At 36.6% G+C, this 19,454-nt stretch overlaps 1 protein-coding gene across 3 annotated transcripts in view; it reads right to left on the reverse strand.

Moving 5' to 3' along the window:
* The window catches only part of LOC126161561 (serine/threonine-protein phosphatase 2B catalytic subunit 2-like), an 802,502-nt gene that overhangs the window by 34,610 nt on the left and 748,438 nt on the right, over nt 1-19,454 (reverse strand). For 2 of the 3 annotated variants that reach the window (XM_049917500.1, XM_049917499.1), the window contains exons 8-10: nt 17,883-17,976; nt 7,618-7,744; nt 6,239-6,319 (exon numbers count right to left, since the gene is read on the reverse strand). In XM_049917500.1, the coding sequence (XP_049773457.1) occupies nt 6,239-6,319; nt 7,618-7,744; nt 17,883-17,976 (302 nt within the window). Of the gene's footprint in view, nt 1-2,754; nt 2,779-6,238; nt 6,320-7,617; nt 7,745-17,882; nt 17,977-19,454 lie in introns of all 3 variants that reach the window. The other variant, XM_049917498.1, reaches the window with a different exon arrangement.

Below are 19,454 nucleotides of genomic sequence, written 5' to 3' on the forward strand. Positions count from 1 at the left end.
CAGCACAGTGTTTTTCCTGCACACAGCTTCTCATGAAGAAATTAAAAATATGAAGTATTATTTATTCATTTACCATATGGCCACAGTGTACAAAAAAGGTGTACAATGATTTTTTTGGTAGGTACTGCAGCAGTACATGTGCTTTCTTTGGGCACAGAGACCATTCCAACCCTTTGTGATAACCTCAACTTCAGTCCAAATTGCAGATATTCAAACATGAAACAAAAGCTATAATGATGTTTTTTCTAGAAGTTTTCATCAGTGTTTGCATTCTCAAACTTCTCATGGATGATGACTGATCTTTTCTTTTATCAGCAACTAAGCGACAGATTTTGTAATGATGTGATTCATTTAACCTCAGTTCATCTAAACTGTACAACAGCAATCTGAGACCATTAGTCAATGCTGTCTACAGATCTCTACACTAATAGACTTCAAGTGGTGATCATCCACCGATGTAGAAAGTCAACAATGACAGAAGTCTTGTTCAAACAATGTCTTCTGCCCTCTTTAAAACATTTCATCACACTTAACACAGTGTACAGATTCTGCAATTCTTTTTGTATGCTTTTAAAACAAGTTAAGTGTCTCCATAAGCTTTTACCACAATATTGAGTAACATTTCACACATGTATACTTTTCATCTAACTTCTTTTTTACTTTGCATGTGTATTCATGTCAATGGTTACAGCTCTAAAAGAAATGTACACATAGTGACATACAGTGAATAGAAACTGCAGTCAAAACTTATCACTGGAATCACTACATATAATCAGTGACATCATTGTAGTAGGTACAAAATTTCAAAAACTTTAGTAATTCCTCAGTTCTCTTCAAATTTCAAATAAAGCTGAAGTTACATTTTAGTCCCAACAGTTTTCAGTAAATCATGTTTTACTTTTACATGCACTACAGTGAAAATTCAGAGCAGAGTAATTCTTACACAACTCAGTTGGCTAACTACAGACTGCCAGTAGCAGTGTGGGATGTAATATGTATCCTGGTTTCTTGTTCGCCCTTTTTTTTTGTGTGTGTGTGTGTGTGTGGGGGGGGGGGGGGGGGGGGTGATCATCATCAGTCTTATGACTGGTTTGATGTGGCCCCTCACAAATTCCTTGACAACCACTTCATCTCAGAGTAGCACTTGCAACCTATGTCCTCAGTTATTTGTTTGATGTATTCCTATCTCAGCCTTCCTCTACAGTTTTACCCTCTGTAGCTCCCTCTAGTAGCACAGAAGTTATTCCTTTACGTCTTAACGGATGTCCTATCCTCCTGTCCCTTCTTCTTATCAGTGTTTTCCACATACTCCTTTCCTCTCTGATTCTGTGCAGACTCTCCTCATTCCTTACCTTATCAGTCCACCAGATACATATTACTGCACTTTTTTTTTTAATTTAGCTGAGCTTGTATTACAGAATTTTCAGTGCAAAAATAAGAAAAAACATCAATATCTGGCACTGTTGTCAACCAGAAAAACAAAAGCATTTCATATTAGCACAAAAATAAATTAATAATTAATGATAAAAATAATTTTGTGTAACTATGTGAAGAAAATGCAAAATTAAAAAAGTAAAATTTGACTTTTAACGACTAAACATGTCACCTAGCCTTAAATTTAACTGATATCAAGCTTCAGCATATTAATAAATGTTATTAACAATCAATGGTTAAAAAAGAATTTAACTTACTTATACTAAATATATTTATGAGATTATACAAACATCAATAACAAAAATGGCCAGTACTCTACCAGAACCCTACAGCAAGTTTAACTATAAATGTGATATCGCCTGAGTGATTATATAACCACATAAATAACTCAAAATTGTTCATTTTAAACACAAAATAAATGAACAAGTAAATGAATAAATATTCATGAGAATGTATTAGTGGTAAAAATACCAACACGCACACACACTCACAAAAGTAAAATTATAAAACACAGAAACTAAAGGCAATGTTCATGCTTTCTAAGCTAAATTTATGGAACACAAAGCTACTCCACTATAACTAAACCATTCATTCTGAAATAAATTCACTTCAAGATTCCTAGACACTTATCAAAAATACTGTGGAAAAAAAGAAACAAACACAAAGATGCAGGTGTTAGATATGTACACAAGTAGGGTTTTGTTAACAACTGTGGCTACTGAGACAAGACCAGGCAGGAGTGTGCATTAACCTTTGTTTCCCACTGAACAGAGTGAAGAAAATCAAAACAAGTTCACAATAAAGAAGCCACAAGATGACCTCCAGCATAGAAACATGTTCAGTTTTCATACCCATTGTTTAAAGTTCAGAGAAATGTAAGAATAAGCCTCCTGGTCTTTAATAAACTTATGACATATTACTGTTTTTCTAAAATGTCTGTAAGCAAGAATTTTGAAGGTGATAATGAACTGATGTTTACCTCTTATAAGATCAGTGACAACATTATTGGGAAAGTCTGTATTTTCAAATTTGGAGCCGATTGTATGAGAACGGTTAAGTGTGGTTGAACTTCCACACCAGAAGCACACTGACATGCCATTAGTTTCTTTTCTGCTCACTGCACAGAAACCAACACTCTCCAATGGTAATACATACTTATAACCAAATAAGTAACAAACTATTTTTTTCCAGTGGAGACAAAATTATAGCAGTAAAAAAAAAGCACACAACTAGGTGAAAGTATTAGGTGTATCTGGTGATTCTATAATTTTAATAAGAAAAACTCAATGAGAAAAACCCAAAATTGCACAAGAAACTTACCATTCTTTTGTATAAAAAGTTTCCCTGTGCACCCGGCAATTCAGAGTCCCAATGCATATAGAGAAGGTACAGTGCAGTCAGAAGGTGCAATTGTTTAGAAAATTAAAGTAATTAAAGAGAGAGGGCACAGGAGGGTGTGAGAAGATGAAAAAGTCACTTCCGGAAAGAGTAATAGAGACAAATTGAAAATACTACCAGTCAACTCTGACAATTCAATTTTAAAGGCATATAAAATTCAATGGTAAGAGTAAAGAAGGATTAGGGACCAACACCAATATTTAAATTCTCTCATGTGCATTTCTCAGTAAACTCTACTAAGGGGTAGATATGCAGCAAGATATAATAACTTGTGAATTTAAAAAACATAACAGCAAGCTCTTATTACAAAAGACTGATCAAATGACACTTATAAGCAGTAATGTACCACAAGATAAAGAAAACAAGTTCAAAATACACGAATGAATGACAGAAATCAAAGTAATAGAGCAAATTATTTGTAACTTGATAAAATTTTGCTTAAAGAACAGTTTTTCTCAAGGGGTCAAGTGGTATTTGGGAGTTGCATTAATAGTCTGGAAAATTATATTTAAAGATATTTATCACTATTACTATTTCATTATTACTCTTATTTTCAAGAATGTGACAGTCATTTCACTGTAAACAGTCATTTTCCCAAATTTTCTGTTAATAGAATGAACAATACAAAATTCTGAAAAATTACAATAAATGTATACCATATGCAAAAAGATGATTTAATATCTCTAAATGGGATTATGGCTACATAACTAAGCCAGCCAACACCATTTCCATATATTTGCGTACCATTTTAAATACAAGTTAGCATATTAGAATCTTTAACTTCAGATTTTTTAAATTACGCAAGTGTAAGGGCATGAAAATGACTGTCTAAGCGTTAATGAAAAATTAAGAAGACTGACAGAATCTATTTAATATAAATGTGTAGGAGAAATAATAGATTTCACCCTTTAGTCTGGTGCCATGAAACCAATTGAGATGTATATATAAAAACTACAAACAAAATATCTAAAAAGAACAATTGTAATAAGACAAAAATAACTGGAACTCATTTAACCTGTGCAGGCCAACTACCAAACACACATCTACAAACATATTACAAATGAAGTCTTGATTCTTACCATCTGTCAGAATTCCAAAATGAACAATCACAAAGAATGAAGGAAAATATGTGGGTAAATATTTTATACTGAGCATGGTAAATCACATTTATTATATAAAAATAACAAAGATAATGTCAATGTAACTGATTTTGCAATACAGTACTTAAAATTATAATTAACAGCACTGTTCCCCTTGGAATTTTTTTTCATTTAGCATAAATGGAAAAAGAACACTGAATGTAAAGAAAAATTAAATGAAAATGAGTATTATTCAAATGCTCTAAATATAATTAAAATATGAATTCGGAATGTTTGTCTCTTTGTCAGTTATATTCAAAGCTAACCAATTCAAAAGCTGGAATCATAAAGAGAATAAATATTTATGACAATCAACGGAATGAACTACATGAACATTTTGTTACCAAACCCTTTAAAATATGCTCATGTCTGCACGCTCATGGATTGTTATGAGAGCAACGAAGCAAGCACCAACAAATTTCTTTTGATCTATGCAAAATCATATAAATGAATGACATTTTAAAAATCCAAACTAATGAGAAGATAAGGCTTCACATTAAAAAGTTTTATATATTTAAGCAGTATACCAAGGTTCAAAGACTATGGAATTCACTACATACTATGTGCGTATTTAAAATTATTGCTCTAATTAAAACTCTCATAACAAATCCTCAGGTCATCATTTCCTAAAAGGACACATCATCATCTGTACAAAACTTCATTTTCATAGCTTCACTGAAATGAATCACGTGCTGTATGTGCTGTCAGATAAAACAATAAAATACACGTATAAACCCCCGTTAATATGAATTAGTGGAGAAAAAAATACCCAGTAGCCTAACTTAAAATATAACTAATATGTAATTTTTGTGTTATAATTCCATATGATAAATACATAGAGTGTTTCTGTGTATTTGTCATGACATCTCCTCCTTATCCTGAAACCCATCCAATAAATCGAAAGAGTGAAAAAGTAGGGAAAGAAATGTATGGTGGTCCTTTTATCTGGCGCAAAAAAGTGAAGGTAAGTTCTTTCTGAACTGGACACTGAATGAAAGATTATTTATAGAGAATGAAGTAATCCAACTAGTTTACTTAAACTAACAAAAATGATAAAAGTGTGGTAAATACATAATACATGTATTATATTTATCAGTTAGGAGTGATACTTAAAATTTGCACTCTCTCTCTCTCTCTCTCTCTCTCTCTCTCTCTCTCTCTCACACACACACACACACACACACACACACACACACACACACACACACACACACACACACAAAACAATATCTGCCTGGACACATTCTTGCAATTGTCTACTTGTGTTCATTCCAGATTCTTTTCAGGAATTAAGTTCTTATAATTTTTCATAATTCAGGTTTTCAAATCTCCGACTTTCAGTTCAAAATTTCTGAACTGCTGCAAACTAGTTGCCCTGTATTTCAACTCGGCTCAGATAGCTCTATTTACCATCACAATTTATGCATTTTGGCTGTTAAAGAGTTATTTTACTGTGTAATGGCCTAAATACTTCACTGAGAGGTAAGAAAAAATGTTTCTTTAAAAGCACAAATTACTCTACCAGGGATAATAACCCATTCACTTGAACTGCAGCAAACTCTTTCCTGCATTAAGACAAGTGTCATTCTAATTTATTTATTTCTTTATCATACTGGCCACTGTAGCAGGAAATACTTTTCTTTCCTTTCTCTGTAATTACCCAGTTGAAAATTTGCTATACAAAACTATCAGTGATTATGTCTGCCACACTATTAAAATGGCAGTGATATACAATGGATATCTCAGTGCCAGTCCAGTTATAGTTTTATAACGGCTTCAGATCAAAGAAAATCTTACTTCAGTTAACTTCCTCGATACTGCAAAATTTAATCTGCATTCACACATAAATTGCTCCCACTTTTACTTTGAATGTTTTGAATTAAAAATGCAGAATTACAAGTTTTTGAATTCAATGAACACAGAATCTAAAGTTATTACAAAGTCTGGATATGCTATTCCCTCTTTTATTATTGGGTTGAATGGACTTTCCCATGATACATATTTTACAGAAACATAGCATCAGAAAACCAAAGAGAATCCACAGAACTGAAGATTATCTGCACGCCACTGCATTCATACAGCTTTAATACAAAATATACTAATAATTTTCACTTAAATGTAAACAGATAATGTAATTAACATTAATACATGTCAACATTCTTAACACAGATAAAAAAGAAAACATACTGCTACTTTAAATACTTTAGAATTCGTATCAACTAGTGTTGTAATGGTAACTACAGAGAACACACAGCACAAATACATACCTTCTTCAAGCCCTTCATCTCCATCAGACATGAGTTCATCATCTGAACAAATATTCAGCACATTCACAAGCATCTCTGTGACTGCAACAAATATGATGGACACATGGTGAGTGACTGAAGCTGTAACCTTACACTTACTTTTCCTGGTAGCAACCACAATATTAAGATCTAATAAGCTTACAAATCATTATCAACCAATAAGACAAGAAAACATTCATCTGCAAAATAGATAACCAAACCAGCCTAGCCATCATTGATTTTTTTAATTTCCCGAATGAAATTTTCACTCTACAGTCGAATGTGCACTGATATGTAACTTTGTTGCAGATTAAAATTGTGTACTGGACCGAGACACAAACTTTAGACCTTTGCCTTTGCTTGCATGTGCTGGACTAACTGAGCTATCGAAGCACGACTCATGACCCATCCTCACTGTTTTACTTCAGGCATTAGCTCATGTCCTACCTTCCAAACTCCACAGAAACTCTCCTGCAAAACCTTGCAGGGCTATCATTCCTGGAAGAAAGGATATTGCTGAGTGAAAATTTCATTCTGGAAACATTCCTTAGGCTGGGGCTAAGCCCTGTCTCTGCAATATCTTTCTTAGAGTAGTGCTAGTCTTACAAGGTTCACAGGAGAGCTTCCGTAAAGTTGGAAGGTAAGAAACAAGGTACTGTCAGAAGTAAAGCTGAGGATGGGTCTTGACTCAACCTTGGCGAGTTCAATTGGTAGAACATTTGCCTGGTAAAAGCAAATGTCACTAGTTCAAGTCTCGGTCTGGCACACAGTTTTGATCTGCCAGGAAGTTTCTTTACTGTGAGTGTAAGGTACTAATGAAATAAGAGAAAGTCAGTTATTATAACAACAGTTTCATGTGAAATTTAAACTTCATCGAGATAACAAGAACAGCTGTGGTTTAAACGAGAGAAACACTATATGTATTTAATACCATAAATATTTGTAACTTTGTAACTGTAAGCTGATATTAACAACTTATGATGCCGATTAAACCTGATTTAAGTTTATCAGAATGCTAAAATAACTCTTAATTTGAAATAAGAACAGATGCTGTAAAATAACAAATACTCCTTGCAGACTAATAAATAATAAAAATGAATTATGGTTAAAGGTGGTCAGAAGACAGAAAGAGAACACACAGTGAACAGATGAAAAAATAGTGTGTGTGTGTGTGTGTGTGTGTGTTTGTGTGTGTGTGTGTGTGTGTGTGGGGGGGGGGGGGGGGGGGGGGGGAGAAAAAACAACAACAAATAAGAAATGGAAATGGGCACATGGTCCTTAGCTGGCCCATCTGAGAAGAAAAAAAAAAAAAGCAAAAGGTATTCAAAAGTGAATTGGTACATATAAAAGAAATGAATTACCTTTTTCTCCTACAAATGGCAGTGACCATGTGAAAACATCCATGAAGTTTGGCAACCAGTATGGATGTGGTGAACAATTGAACTGCCTGATGTTCATCACATTGTTTTCATATTTCAAGACAGCAGCCTATAACATATGTTCATAAAAACCACTAAGAATAAACCATTATTTGTTTTCAGTAACAACACTGGTTTTGTACAGTTAAACAGAAGAGAGCATTTCATAATACTTTTATTCCCTTACATTAAAAATTAAAGAACAGCGATATTTTACTTTAGATATCCTAGACTGATGCATACACGAATTCCTGAATGCTTCAGAATGAAAAAAAAAAAATTGTCATGAGATGGTAGCTACATAACACAAAATTGAGAGAGGGTTTCTCTTATCATTCATCTGTTATTTCTGCTCAGTAGGCAGCTTTGAAATTATTTAATCTAGAGATTTACATGCATTGTAATGACTGAATCAAGAAGGGGGTGCCAAAAAATAAAAAAATCATCCAGATATGAATATTAGCAGTGAGCCTTGTCAATCAGATTGAGATAGGCAGTGCTAGTCCCTTTTGCCAGTTCCGTATGCGCTCATGCACGTTAAGAAACTGCTGAGGTTATGCTCACTTACTGCAAATTGGATTCCGAAGATGATGCAGTCATGCGCTACTTTAAGGAAACAGGCCCAAATGCAGTATACAGACACCACCAATCGGCAAGCAGTAAAATTCAGCCCCATCATACACTGAAACTAGCATTTTGGGTGATTACCAGGCATTAGCAGGGACTGTCTGAGTAAGAATAATTATACTCAGTTACACTTGTACACAAAAAGGGACTACAAAACTTGCCTGTGAGTACCTGTGGAATGTGGTTAGTGGTTTCCTTCACACGTTTGCCTACAAGTACTTAATATCTGCTTGTCACTTCCATTATGACGTGGTACTTAACCTAAGGGTTCAATTAGAGCACTGGCAACTGACTCCTTTTTCCTAGTTCATGGTATGAAATACCATTCAATAAAATTTGTACTCTATTTATAATAGGGTGTTAGGCTGGTGTGGCCATTTGTACTGGTAACTAGTTGGAACATCCAGTAACAGCTTGAAGTTACAAGCCTCATCTATGTTTTACACTTCTTAAGTGGGTCTCAGGACTCAACTTATAATCCGGTGCCTGTGCTTTTAGGCACATTCATGTGAATGCACAAAAATGACAATTACAGACCAAAAGCCAAGCCAGAATCTCATTATGGGCACCAAATGTACCTCCTTCCTCTAACATCAGTCATTTTTTGCTGTCTCTAACCACAGAGAACCAGAAAATTTCAGCTTGACACCTGTCACATTTCACCCCCACACGTAGCAGCTCACATGCAAGAGATAGATGAACTAAAATCCCATGTCTCCTCCCACCTGATTACAAGATTCAAAGCAAGTAGAGTGCAACCCACGTGGGGTTCCAACGTATGAACTGGTATCAGATGTGGGGTCCAGGCTTTGATAGCTAGGTGAGCACCTTAACTAAGAACTAACGTGTCAGAGTACAAAAGATAGGATTTTCTCGGAGAGACAACTTGTCAGCAGGATATGCATGTAGAAAGAACTAAGTTCCACTGTTATACCTTCACAAGACGCAACACAGCACTGCCAACTTGATTAAGAAACATGGTAAGTGAATCATAATACAGCATACAAATGAGGTGCATGGTTCTGAGAAAGAATGAAAAGTCCCTAATATGAATCTAGAAGGAAGTGACGCCCCCACCCAGAAAATGATCTTATCTGATTCATATAAGCTAATTCCCAGAGCTTTTGATGAGAATAAAGGTGAACTGAAGAGTATTCACATGGAATTTTGATTTAGCTTTTGAATTAACACCAAGCCATAATCATAGCACACTATTAAAATTTCTTAAAAGTAAGATTGTAGGAAACCACAAAGTAATCTACTCACACACAATTTCACTGCAACTTGAGCAGGTGTGAAGGGAATTGGATTGGAGAACTATGAGTCGAAATGGACTTTGGATTACCATGCATGACCATTATTCTCTAGCAGACACAGCAGAGCTTAAGCATGACCGAATGGACAAGTGGCATTGACACCACACAACAGTAATTCCAAAAAAGCATTCGGGAGGGGGGAGGGGGGAGGGAGGGGGGAGGAATGAGGGGAGCAGGCATTCCAGAAAGCTAGTCTCTAATTGGGAAGCAAGCACCACCAATAATCATACAGGGAGCTCAAGATGAGAAGACAGTTGTGACAGTAAGAGGAGAGGATTTCATAATAGCTCAAGTGATAGCTGTAACATTAACAGAAGCAGTCCTAACAGACTCTTGTAAGGAAAAGTTCATGAATCCACCCACCTAAAAGGTCAGTTTCAAACATAAGAGAGGAGGATATCACAAAAGGAATTGCACTAGGAGAGGTACATCAGGAAAATAAATGCCATGCTGCTAAATTGTAGGAGAGCAGAGAAACGAACAAACAGTCTTCATTCACAGTCAAGGACAGATGCAATACTATGCAGCAGTCACCACAGAGAAACTGGAAGCATATGACTGATGATGTGTCATCAATGCAATCTTCAAGGACATTCAGAACCATGTGATATGGCGAGACCTCTGACACATTATATCTGTAAAGAACAAGGAGACCTAGCCCAACATTATAATGCATTAATGCATGCAGTTGTTGTCTAGGGATAGCATCTTCAATTAGTAAACAAAATTCCCTTGGTCTCACGTTCAAACCCCAACACTGCTTAAATTTTGAATAAAAATCATCAGCAACAGCAGCGAAAGACTTCTGGCATAAGAAGTCATCCTTATTCAACCAACAGGCTTGTCAAAGAGGGCAGAGGAGTGGCTAGAGGTTCAAGGCACTCTCTCAACCTTAGGCTGGGAAACTGCTCCTAAAGGTGGAAGAATGAGCAATGATTAATGGCATGATGATGCAGAAGGTAATTGAAACTACTGCATTAAAGACACATAATATGTATCCATAAGACATTTGACCTATAAATGAGAAAGTGTTATGATGATCTCTCCTTTGGAAAAATATCCCACACTAACCCTCATTATGATCTAAGGGAGAGAAGTGCCAAGGGGGAGGCGGTCATGAGAAAAAGATAGCACAACAACTGAAAGAATAACGTTCTATGAACTGGGGTATGGAATGTCAGAAATTTGAACATCGTAGGAAAGCTATAAAATCAAAAAATGTTAATGCAAAGGCTCAATTTAGATATCGTGAGTGTCAGTCAAGTGAAATGGAAAGAAGACAAGGATATCTGGTCAGACAGGTATAGGGAAATATCAACAGTAGTAACATAAAATAGTATAACAGGAGTAGGATTTGTGATGAGTAGGAAGGTAGGCCAAAGAGTGAGTTACTGTGAATAGGTCAGTGATTGATTTGTTCACATCAGAACTGACAGCAAACCAACACCAACAAAAATACTTCAGGTATACAGGGTGACACTGCAAGCAGAAGATGAAGAGATGGGAAAAGTATATGAGGATACTGAGCAAGTAATTCAGTATGTAAATGGAGATGAAAATTTAATAGTCATGGGGAACTGGAATGCAGTTGCAAGGAGAAAAGTAGAAGAAAGAATTACAGGGGAATATGGGCTTGGTACAAGAAATGGCAGAGGAGGAAGACTAACAGAGTTCTACAATAAATTGCAGCAAGTAATGGCAAATACTCTGTTCAAGAATCACAAGAGGAGAAAGTATACATGGAAAAGAACGGGAGACAAGAAGATTTCAGTTGGATTAAATCATGGTCAGGAAAATATTTTGAAATCATTTACTGGATAGTAAGGCATACCCAGGAGCTGATATGGTCTCTTATCATAATTTTGTTGTGGTAAAGGGTAGGCTGCAGTTTAAAAGATTAGTAAGGAAGAATCAATGCACAAAGAGGTGGGATATGGAAGACTAAGGATTGAAGAGACATGCTTGAAGTTCTCTGAGGCTATAGATACAGTATAAGGAATAGCTCAATACACAGTTCAGTTGAGGAGATGTGGATATCTCTGAAAGGGAAATCACAGAAGTTATAAAGAAAAACACAAGTACAAAGTAAGTAACTGCAATGACACCATGGATAAAAGAAGAAATATTTCAGCTGCTTATTGAAAGAAACAGGTTCAAAAATGTTCAGAGAAATTCAGGAATGCAGAAATACAAGTCACTTAGGAATGAAATAAATTAGTTCAGGGAAGCTGAGACAAAATGGCTACATGAAAAATGTGAAGAAATCGAAAAAGAAATAAGATTCTGGGGAAGGACTGACTTGGCATACAGGAAAGTCAAAACAACCTTCGGTGAAATTAAAAGCAATGGTAGTAAGGTTAAGATAGCAATGAGAATTCCACTGTTAAATGCAGAAGAGAGACAGCAGATGGGTGGAAAGAGTACACTGAAGACTTGCTTGATAATGTGACGGAAGAAGAAACAGGAGTCAATATTGAAAAGATAGGGTATTCAGTATTGAAATTGGAATTTAAAAGAGCTGTGGAAGACTTAAAATCAAATCAGGCAGAAGGAATAGATAAAATTCCATCAAAATTTCTAAAATCATTGGCGCAAGTGGCAACAAAATGACTGTTCAAGTTGGTGTGTCGAATGTATGAGTGTGGAGATATACCATTTGACTTTTTGAAAAACACCATCCACAAAATTCTGAAGACTGTAGGAACTGACAAGGGTGAGAATTATTGCTCAATCAGCTTAACAGCTCATGCATCCAAGTTGCTCACAAGAAAAATATGCAGACAAATGGAAAAGAAAATTGAGGATGTGTTACATGATAATCAGTTTGGCTTTAGGAAAGGTAAGGGCACCAGAGAGCCCGTTTTGACATTGCAGTCGATAATGGAAGCAAGATTAAAGAAAAATCAAGACACATTCCTACGATTTGTCAACCTGGAAAAAACATTTGACAATGTAAAATGGTGCAATATGTTCAAAATTCTGAGAAAAATAGGGTAAGCTATAGGGAAAAACAGGTAATGTACAGTATGTACAATACCCAAGAGGAAACAGTAAGTGTGAAAGACAGGGGATGAAGTCTCAGAGTAAGAAGGGTGCAAGAAAGGGATCCAGTCTTTTGCCACTACTGTTCAATCCCTACATTGCAGAAGCAATGCTGGAAATAAAAGGAGGTTTCAAGAGTGGAATTAAAATTCAAGATGAAAGGACATCAATGATATGATTCACTGATGACATTGCTATCCTCAGTGAATGTGAAGAAGAATTATAAGACCTGCGGAATGGATTGGACACACTAGTGAGTACAGAATATGGACACAGTAAGTCTAAGGAGGACAAAAGTAATGAGTAGCAGAAATGAGGACAGCAAAAATGTAACATCATCATTGGTGATCATGAAGTAGATGAAGTTAAGGAATTCTGTTACCTAGAGAGCAAAATAATTCTTGATGGACTGAGCAAGGAGGACATAAAAAGTAGACTAGCACTGGAAAAATGGGCGATCCTGGCCAAAAGGAGTCTAATAGTAACAAATTTAGGTCTTAATTTGAGGAAGAAATTTCGGAGAGTTTATGTTTGGAGCACAGCATTGTATGTTAGTGAAACATGGATTGCGGGAAAACTGAAACAGAAGAGAATCAAAGCATTTGAGATATAGTGCTACAGAAGAATGTTGAAAATTATGTGGACCGGAAAGGTAAGATACGAGGAGGTTCTCCGCAGAATTGGCAAGGAATGCAGTATGTGGAAAAACTAAAAAGAAGAAGGGACAGGATGGTAGGACATAAAGGAATAACTTTCGTGATACTCAAGGGAGCTGTAGAGGGTCAAAACTGTAGAGGAAGATAGAGAGTAGAATACATCCACTGAATAACTGAGGATGAAGGCTGCAAGTGCTACTCTCAGATGAGGATGGCCCAGCAGACAAATTCGTGGTGAGCTGCATCAGAACAATCAGAAGACTGATTACAGAAGTCACCTCCAAAGCAGTCCCCTTCAGCTTCTACACACCTCTCCCAATACTGTTGCCACTGCTGGAAGCAGTGATGGAAAGCCTCTTTTGGTATGGATCATGGCTGCCCCATCCAATTTTGCGTGTTATGAAACCTCATCCCTTTAAGAGAATTGCTCAGTTTAGGGAAAAGCCGGAAGTAACTTGACACCAGGTCAAGGGAACAAGGAGGCTGACAAACCACAGCCATGTTGTTTGGCCACAAAACTCTGAATTAACTGAGAACAATGAAAGATGCATTATAGTGGTGAAGAGGCCAACTACCTGCTGCCCTGAAATCCAGCTGTTTGCATCTCACTGCTTCAAGAAGGTAAAGTGGAACATCTTGGTAGTATTCCATATTTACATTAGTTCCTTCTGGGGCATGCTTGTGATGCACCATTTCATTTAAAGAGAGAGAGAGAGAGAGAGAGAGAGAGAGAGAGAGAGAGAGAGAGAGAGACAGAGAGAGAGAGAGAGAGAGAGAGAGAGAGAGAGAGAAAACATGAGTTTCATAGAGCTGCAGACATGCCTCACTTTGTTGGGTCTCAGTGATGATGAATGTTTCCACTGCAAAAACTGTAACTTTGTTTACAGTCATACCCATAAACCCAGGACTCATCACCAGTGGCCATTGTGTTAATGAAGTTGGAAGTACCACTGACAGTATCCAGCATGTCCTGTGTGTTCTCTTAATGAAGTTGCTTCTATTCAGTTGTAAGCAACTTTGGTACAAATTCTGCTGAGATCCTCCTGTGGTCCAAAAGTTCTGTTAAAATGGAGTGAGTGGATCCAATACTAATTTTAACCTTGTGTGCAATCAACAGGGCCCTTACAGTATCAACAACAACACCATTTGTGGATGTTAAGGGCCAACCTGAATGCCCATAACTCTTCACCGACGAGTGGCCATCTTTGAAGCAGTTGGGTCACTCTTTTATTTATGTGGTGCCCACTGCTTCATTCCCAAACACTTTTTGATATTTGTGGATGTACATCTGGCATGTGGTGGCGACTATGACGATACACACATCGACGAGGCATAGTGCTTCAATGCTGTTGCAGATAGAGCTCACAGCGGAATGATTCCACTGGAATGCACTGCCCGCTTATATAGAGGACGCGTGACCTTCATTATGTAACGTGCTGATAATGGACTTAGAATCTGCGCGCACCAGTGAGAGAGCAAAATAGCGTACGCGCGCTGTGGTCGTACTAACAGCGTCTGCTGCTGCACTGGCTTAGCACCAAGCCAAGTGGGTTGTGGCCACAAACTTTAAACCAAATTTGATGCAGTAATGTTGCTCTGCTTTTCCTGTCTTTTTCCCACAATACAGAATCTGATGACTACAACTTTTGTATGTTCAGTGATTCGTTGTTTCCACAACCATAGAAGAAAGGCATGGAGGTACTCTTATTAAAAACATAATTTTATTTGTATTATTCAATTACAGTTAATTTTAATTTCCAGAACCAATGCTGCTGAACTAAGACCTGTCAATTCATTGTGGGGAAATGCCTTCAGAAGCACATAATAATTAATTAATATTAAATTTTAGTAACATAATATCAAGTTTTATTTATTTATAATCTGGTTCCATACTTAATTGTCCTCAAATATTGAAAAGATGTTTTGATGATTTTATGCTGACTACTGAAACTAATATCTTCAGATGTCCAAGCAGATACCCACCAGGAAGTACAAAAAGATTTCCTGATCAAAGTTGTAAATTGTTATTGGGGAGGGTGCTAGAATTGTATGTCACAATAATCTTTAGCCATAGTTATTAGTATTAGCCATTACGAGAAAAAACTAAAATTTCTTGCAAGATTATCGCTCACTGCAATACTTACTGATTATTGAGGAAGACGGAAGACTACCTAGGGTTTGTCAACAAGTGGCCATGCAAGTCTTAACAATTTTGTATGGAAGACTAACTTCACAAGGCATCTTGAGACAATAATATGTAGTACCATGGAGGATAAAAAGACCATGTAGAGGAGAGTACTTTTAACTGCAGTTTCAGATCTGTTGCATCTACTATGGAATAAAAAGCATCAAAATAAGATGCAAAGTGATTGTGTTCATTGTCTCAACAAGTTACAGTTCCCAAAAAGTTTAAAAGTTTGCAAGGTTTCTTTGTGACAGGTAAAAATTTTAAAGTTATTTTAAATTTAAAACAACAGACATCACACTGATCTTAAAATGCCAATCCAGTGGGGAAAAAAGGCAAGGAAAAAAAGAAAGAAAATGGGGGCAATGCTGGAACATGTAGTAATTGTGGTTCACAATTAATTCATATTTACCTGTTTTATGGCTATTAACCACATAATGTGCTAATTCTTTCACAAGGCTATGCTGAAAAGTAGTGCTTCCAAATTCTTTATCCTGTTCTTAATATCAGTTGATGTATTACATATCATGCATTTTACTCAGTCTGCTTTCCCACTTCACTTACAACAACACACTACTAGAAGGCTCCAAATTGTAGTGTGTAGCATGGTGATGTTTAACAGAACTATCTTAGTGCACAAGAAACAGCATACTGTAATCAAAAGCACGAATTCCAAGAGGTCATCCACACATGGATCACACTCCCCTTCAGCATGATAATCCCAGACTACAACCAAGCACTGCGACATCTGCAACAATCCGATGCCTTGCATTAACTGTCATTTATTATCATGTATACAGTCACGACTTGGCCCACCCAATTTTGATTCATTTCCAAAACTTTAAAAACACCTCTGAGGTATTCACTTTGATAGTGATGAAGTGGAGCAAGCAGAGGTGAGATTGTACAGCGACAGTATCAACAAAATGGTTTATTATTGGGAGAAATGTGTTCAACACCGTGGTGACTACGTTGAGAAATATATATGAAGACATGAAGAATAAAGATGTAGAATATTAATAACATTTAGTTTTATTTAAAAATCTATGAAGGTTTTCACATAAAAATTTGGAGGCATTGCTTTTCAGTATGCCCTCGTATTATTTCCATGTAACAATTAGTCACATCAATAGCAATTACCAGATGGATGCTGTGAGACACTAACTTTCTGATTACTGAGTGCCATGCATATACACAATAAAATAGCCTCAAAACTTGGGCACTTACTGACCAGTAAAGGGAAATATGTGGTGTGCTATTAAAGAGTTAGCTAAAATCCATGTAAACTTATGGTTGGGCAGAAACATTCTAAAACGTAAGATGTTCAGTCAAGGGCAATTTGTATCACCCAGTTGCAGAACACAATGCTGAATACATCAAGATTGACTTCAATGGCTGCTTTACAAATCAAATCACCTAGATTTGCCTCCACATCACCAGTTTCTCTAAACTGTGTACCTGGAAGGAGGCTGTTTAAGCAATGCTTTATCATACAGTCTTCTTGTTCTCAGTCTCTTGGGTAGGTGGGGTCATCAACCCCATGTCCCCCTCATTGAGTGCACAGCTGCCCCGCGCCAGTCAGGTCGTGGTACTTTTGGTACTGTAGAGAGAGGGAGGAAAGGGTAGGAGGGGGGGGGGGGGAGAGGAAAGAAAGAAAGAAGGGGAGGGAGAGAGAGAGAGAGAGAGAGAGAGAGAGAGAGAGAGAGCTTAGATTCACTTAAGTGAGAATCTAAGTTCATATGCCGGGTCATTGTCTTGTTCGTATGTACCTCAACTGTTCAATGCCTACATGAGTATGTATAATCTTCTCATTCCTACCTTTTTTTGAAAATTCCAGAGGGGATTTCCTCTCAGACCAATATTACAATCTAAATGACCTCCAACTCATTTCTTATATGCAGTACCATTTATTTAACAGTGGAATTCCCATTACACTGTTGATATTACCACCCTTGCTTTTAATTTGACCTTCCTATGTGCTTAGTCATTCCTTCTGACTATCATTATTTTCCTGATTTCTTCACATTTTTCATGCAACCGTTTCATCTTAGCTTCCCTGCACCTCCTATTTATTTCATTCCTCAGCAACTTTTATTTCTGTATTCCTGAATTACCCTGAAAATTTTTGTACTTCACTGCATTAAAATTCTGCAAATATCTTTCACAGTCCATTAACTGTTATGTTAATATTGTGGCAGTACAGTTAAAATGACACCATAAGAGAAAATTTAACTTTTTAAGTAAAATTGTCAAATCAAAGCATTTGTCTTTAAACCATGTAATTAATATAGTTTCAAGTATTCTTATCATTTTAACACTTACAATTGCGAATCACACTCTATTACTAACCAAGAAATAAATATGCCAACACTGAATATTTACCTTATTGTTATAGACATCCAGATAGTTTGGTGCTGAGAAGATAGTGATAAGCGATGGAAATCCTGTTGTTTGACTTTTTCTGTACATTCTATATCTGAAAAAAATAAGAACAGAAACTTTTTTATTGTTTGTATCTCCTTGAACACAAACGCTAAACATACAAAACACAGCACGAGGAAAATAATTAAGAGTTTGCTTACAACAAGACAGTTTATGTACAATGACAAATGATGTATCTTTAACTAAAAAACAGTAATTAATTAGAGAAACTAAAATAACTTTAACAGACAGACAATAAAAAAAGGGATAACCACATTGTGTCATTTCACTTTAACCTGACCAATTACAGGAATTGTCCCATCCTGGCCATACCCAGTGTGAATGAAATTTTGCACAAATATTCAATTCTGGTCAAATTTAATATGGCTTAAAACTGAAACTGGTAGCAATGAATGAGGGATATCAGGATACTGTGCTCTTCATATTTTTAAAATTTCAAAGTATTTTCACATTCACACATTGTATATTACATGAGGTCAAAGTTTGGCAAAAATTTTGCAGTCTTGGCAAGAATAAATTGCAATATTTTTTCAGCCATTTTGTGATTCCCGTTACTGATGCAATTTCATAATTCACTGTAGCTACATTAACTGACATATTGTCACAAAACTCAACACTCATATACAAAAACTTAAGAAGTTTTGTTCTGTTGCAGCCGGCTGCGGTGGTCTAGCGGTTCTGGCGTTGCAGTCCGGAACCGCGGGACTGCTACGGTCGCAGGTTCGAATCCTGCCTCGGGCATGGGTGTGTGTGATGTCCTTAGGTTAGTTAGGTTTAAGTAGTTCTAAGTTCTAGGGGACTTATGACCTAAGATGTTGAGTCCCATAGTGCTCAGAGCCATTTGAACCATTTGTTCTGTTGCAGCCACTTTCACATTTATGCCACAAGAGCACAGCAATTAACAGTTAGGCAAGATGGATGGCAACAGGCACAATGAAAGCTTGTGCAGTGCTCACATCAGTCTGTGTAGCTGTCCAATGACACTTCAGAACAAAGTTCAACAACGATCCACCGACTGCCAACCCCATTCGGTGATAGTATGCACAGTTTGAAGCTTCAGGAGACCTCTGTGAGGAGAAATCAAAGGATCAGCTGCAGTGAGTGAAGAAACGATTGACTGCATGTGGGTGAGTTTTGCACATAGCCCACAGAAGTCTACAAATACAGCAACCAGAAAGCTGAAGATCCTACAACCGACCATTTGGAAGAACTTAAAGAAAAGACTGAAGCTAAAACCTAACCACCTGCAATTACTACAAGCCCTGACTTCTTATGACAGAGTCACATGCCTTAAATTTTCAGCATAGTAGCAGCAGTTAATAAAAAAGGGTAGGTTTCATGAGGAACTCATTTGCAGTGTTTTTTTGTGAATGGCACAGTGAACAGGCACAATGTGTGAATCTGGAGGACAGAGAATCCTTATGTTATCATGAAGCACACTTGAGATTCACCAAAATTAATGTATTCTGTGCAGTCTCACAATTTCATACTTCTGGTCACTTCCTCTTTTGC

The sequence above is a fragment of the Schistocerca cancellata genome, chromosome 2 (assembly GCF_023864275.1).
Source record: "Schistocerca cancellata isolate TAMUIC-IGC-003103 chromosome 2, iqSchCanc2.1, whole genome shotgun sequence".
Lineage (NCBI taxonomy): Eukaryota > Metazoa > Arthropoda > Insecta > Orthoptera > Acrididae > Schistocerca > Schistocerca cancellata.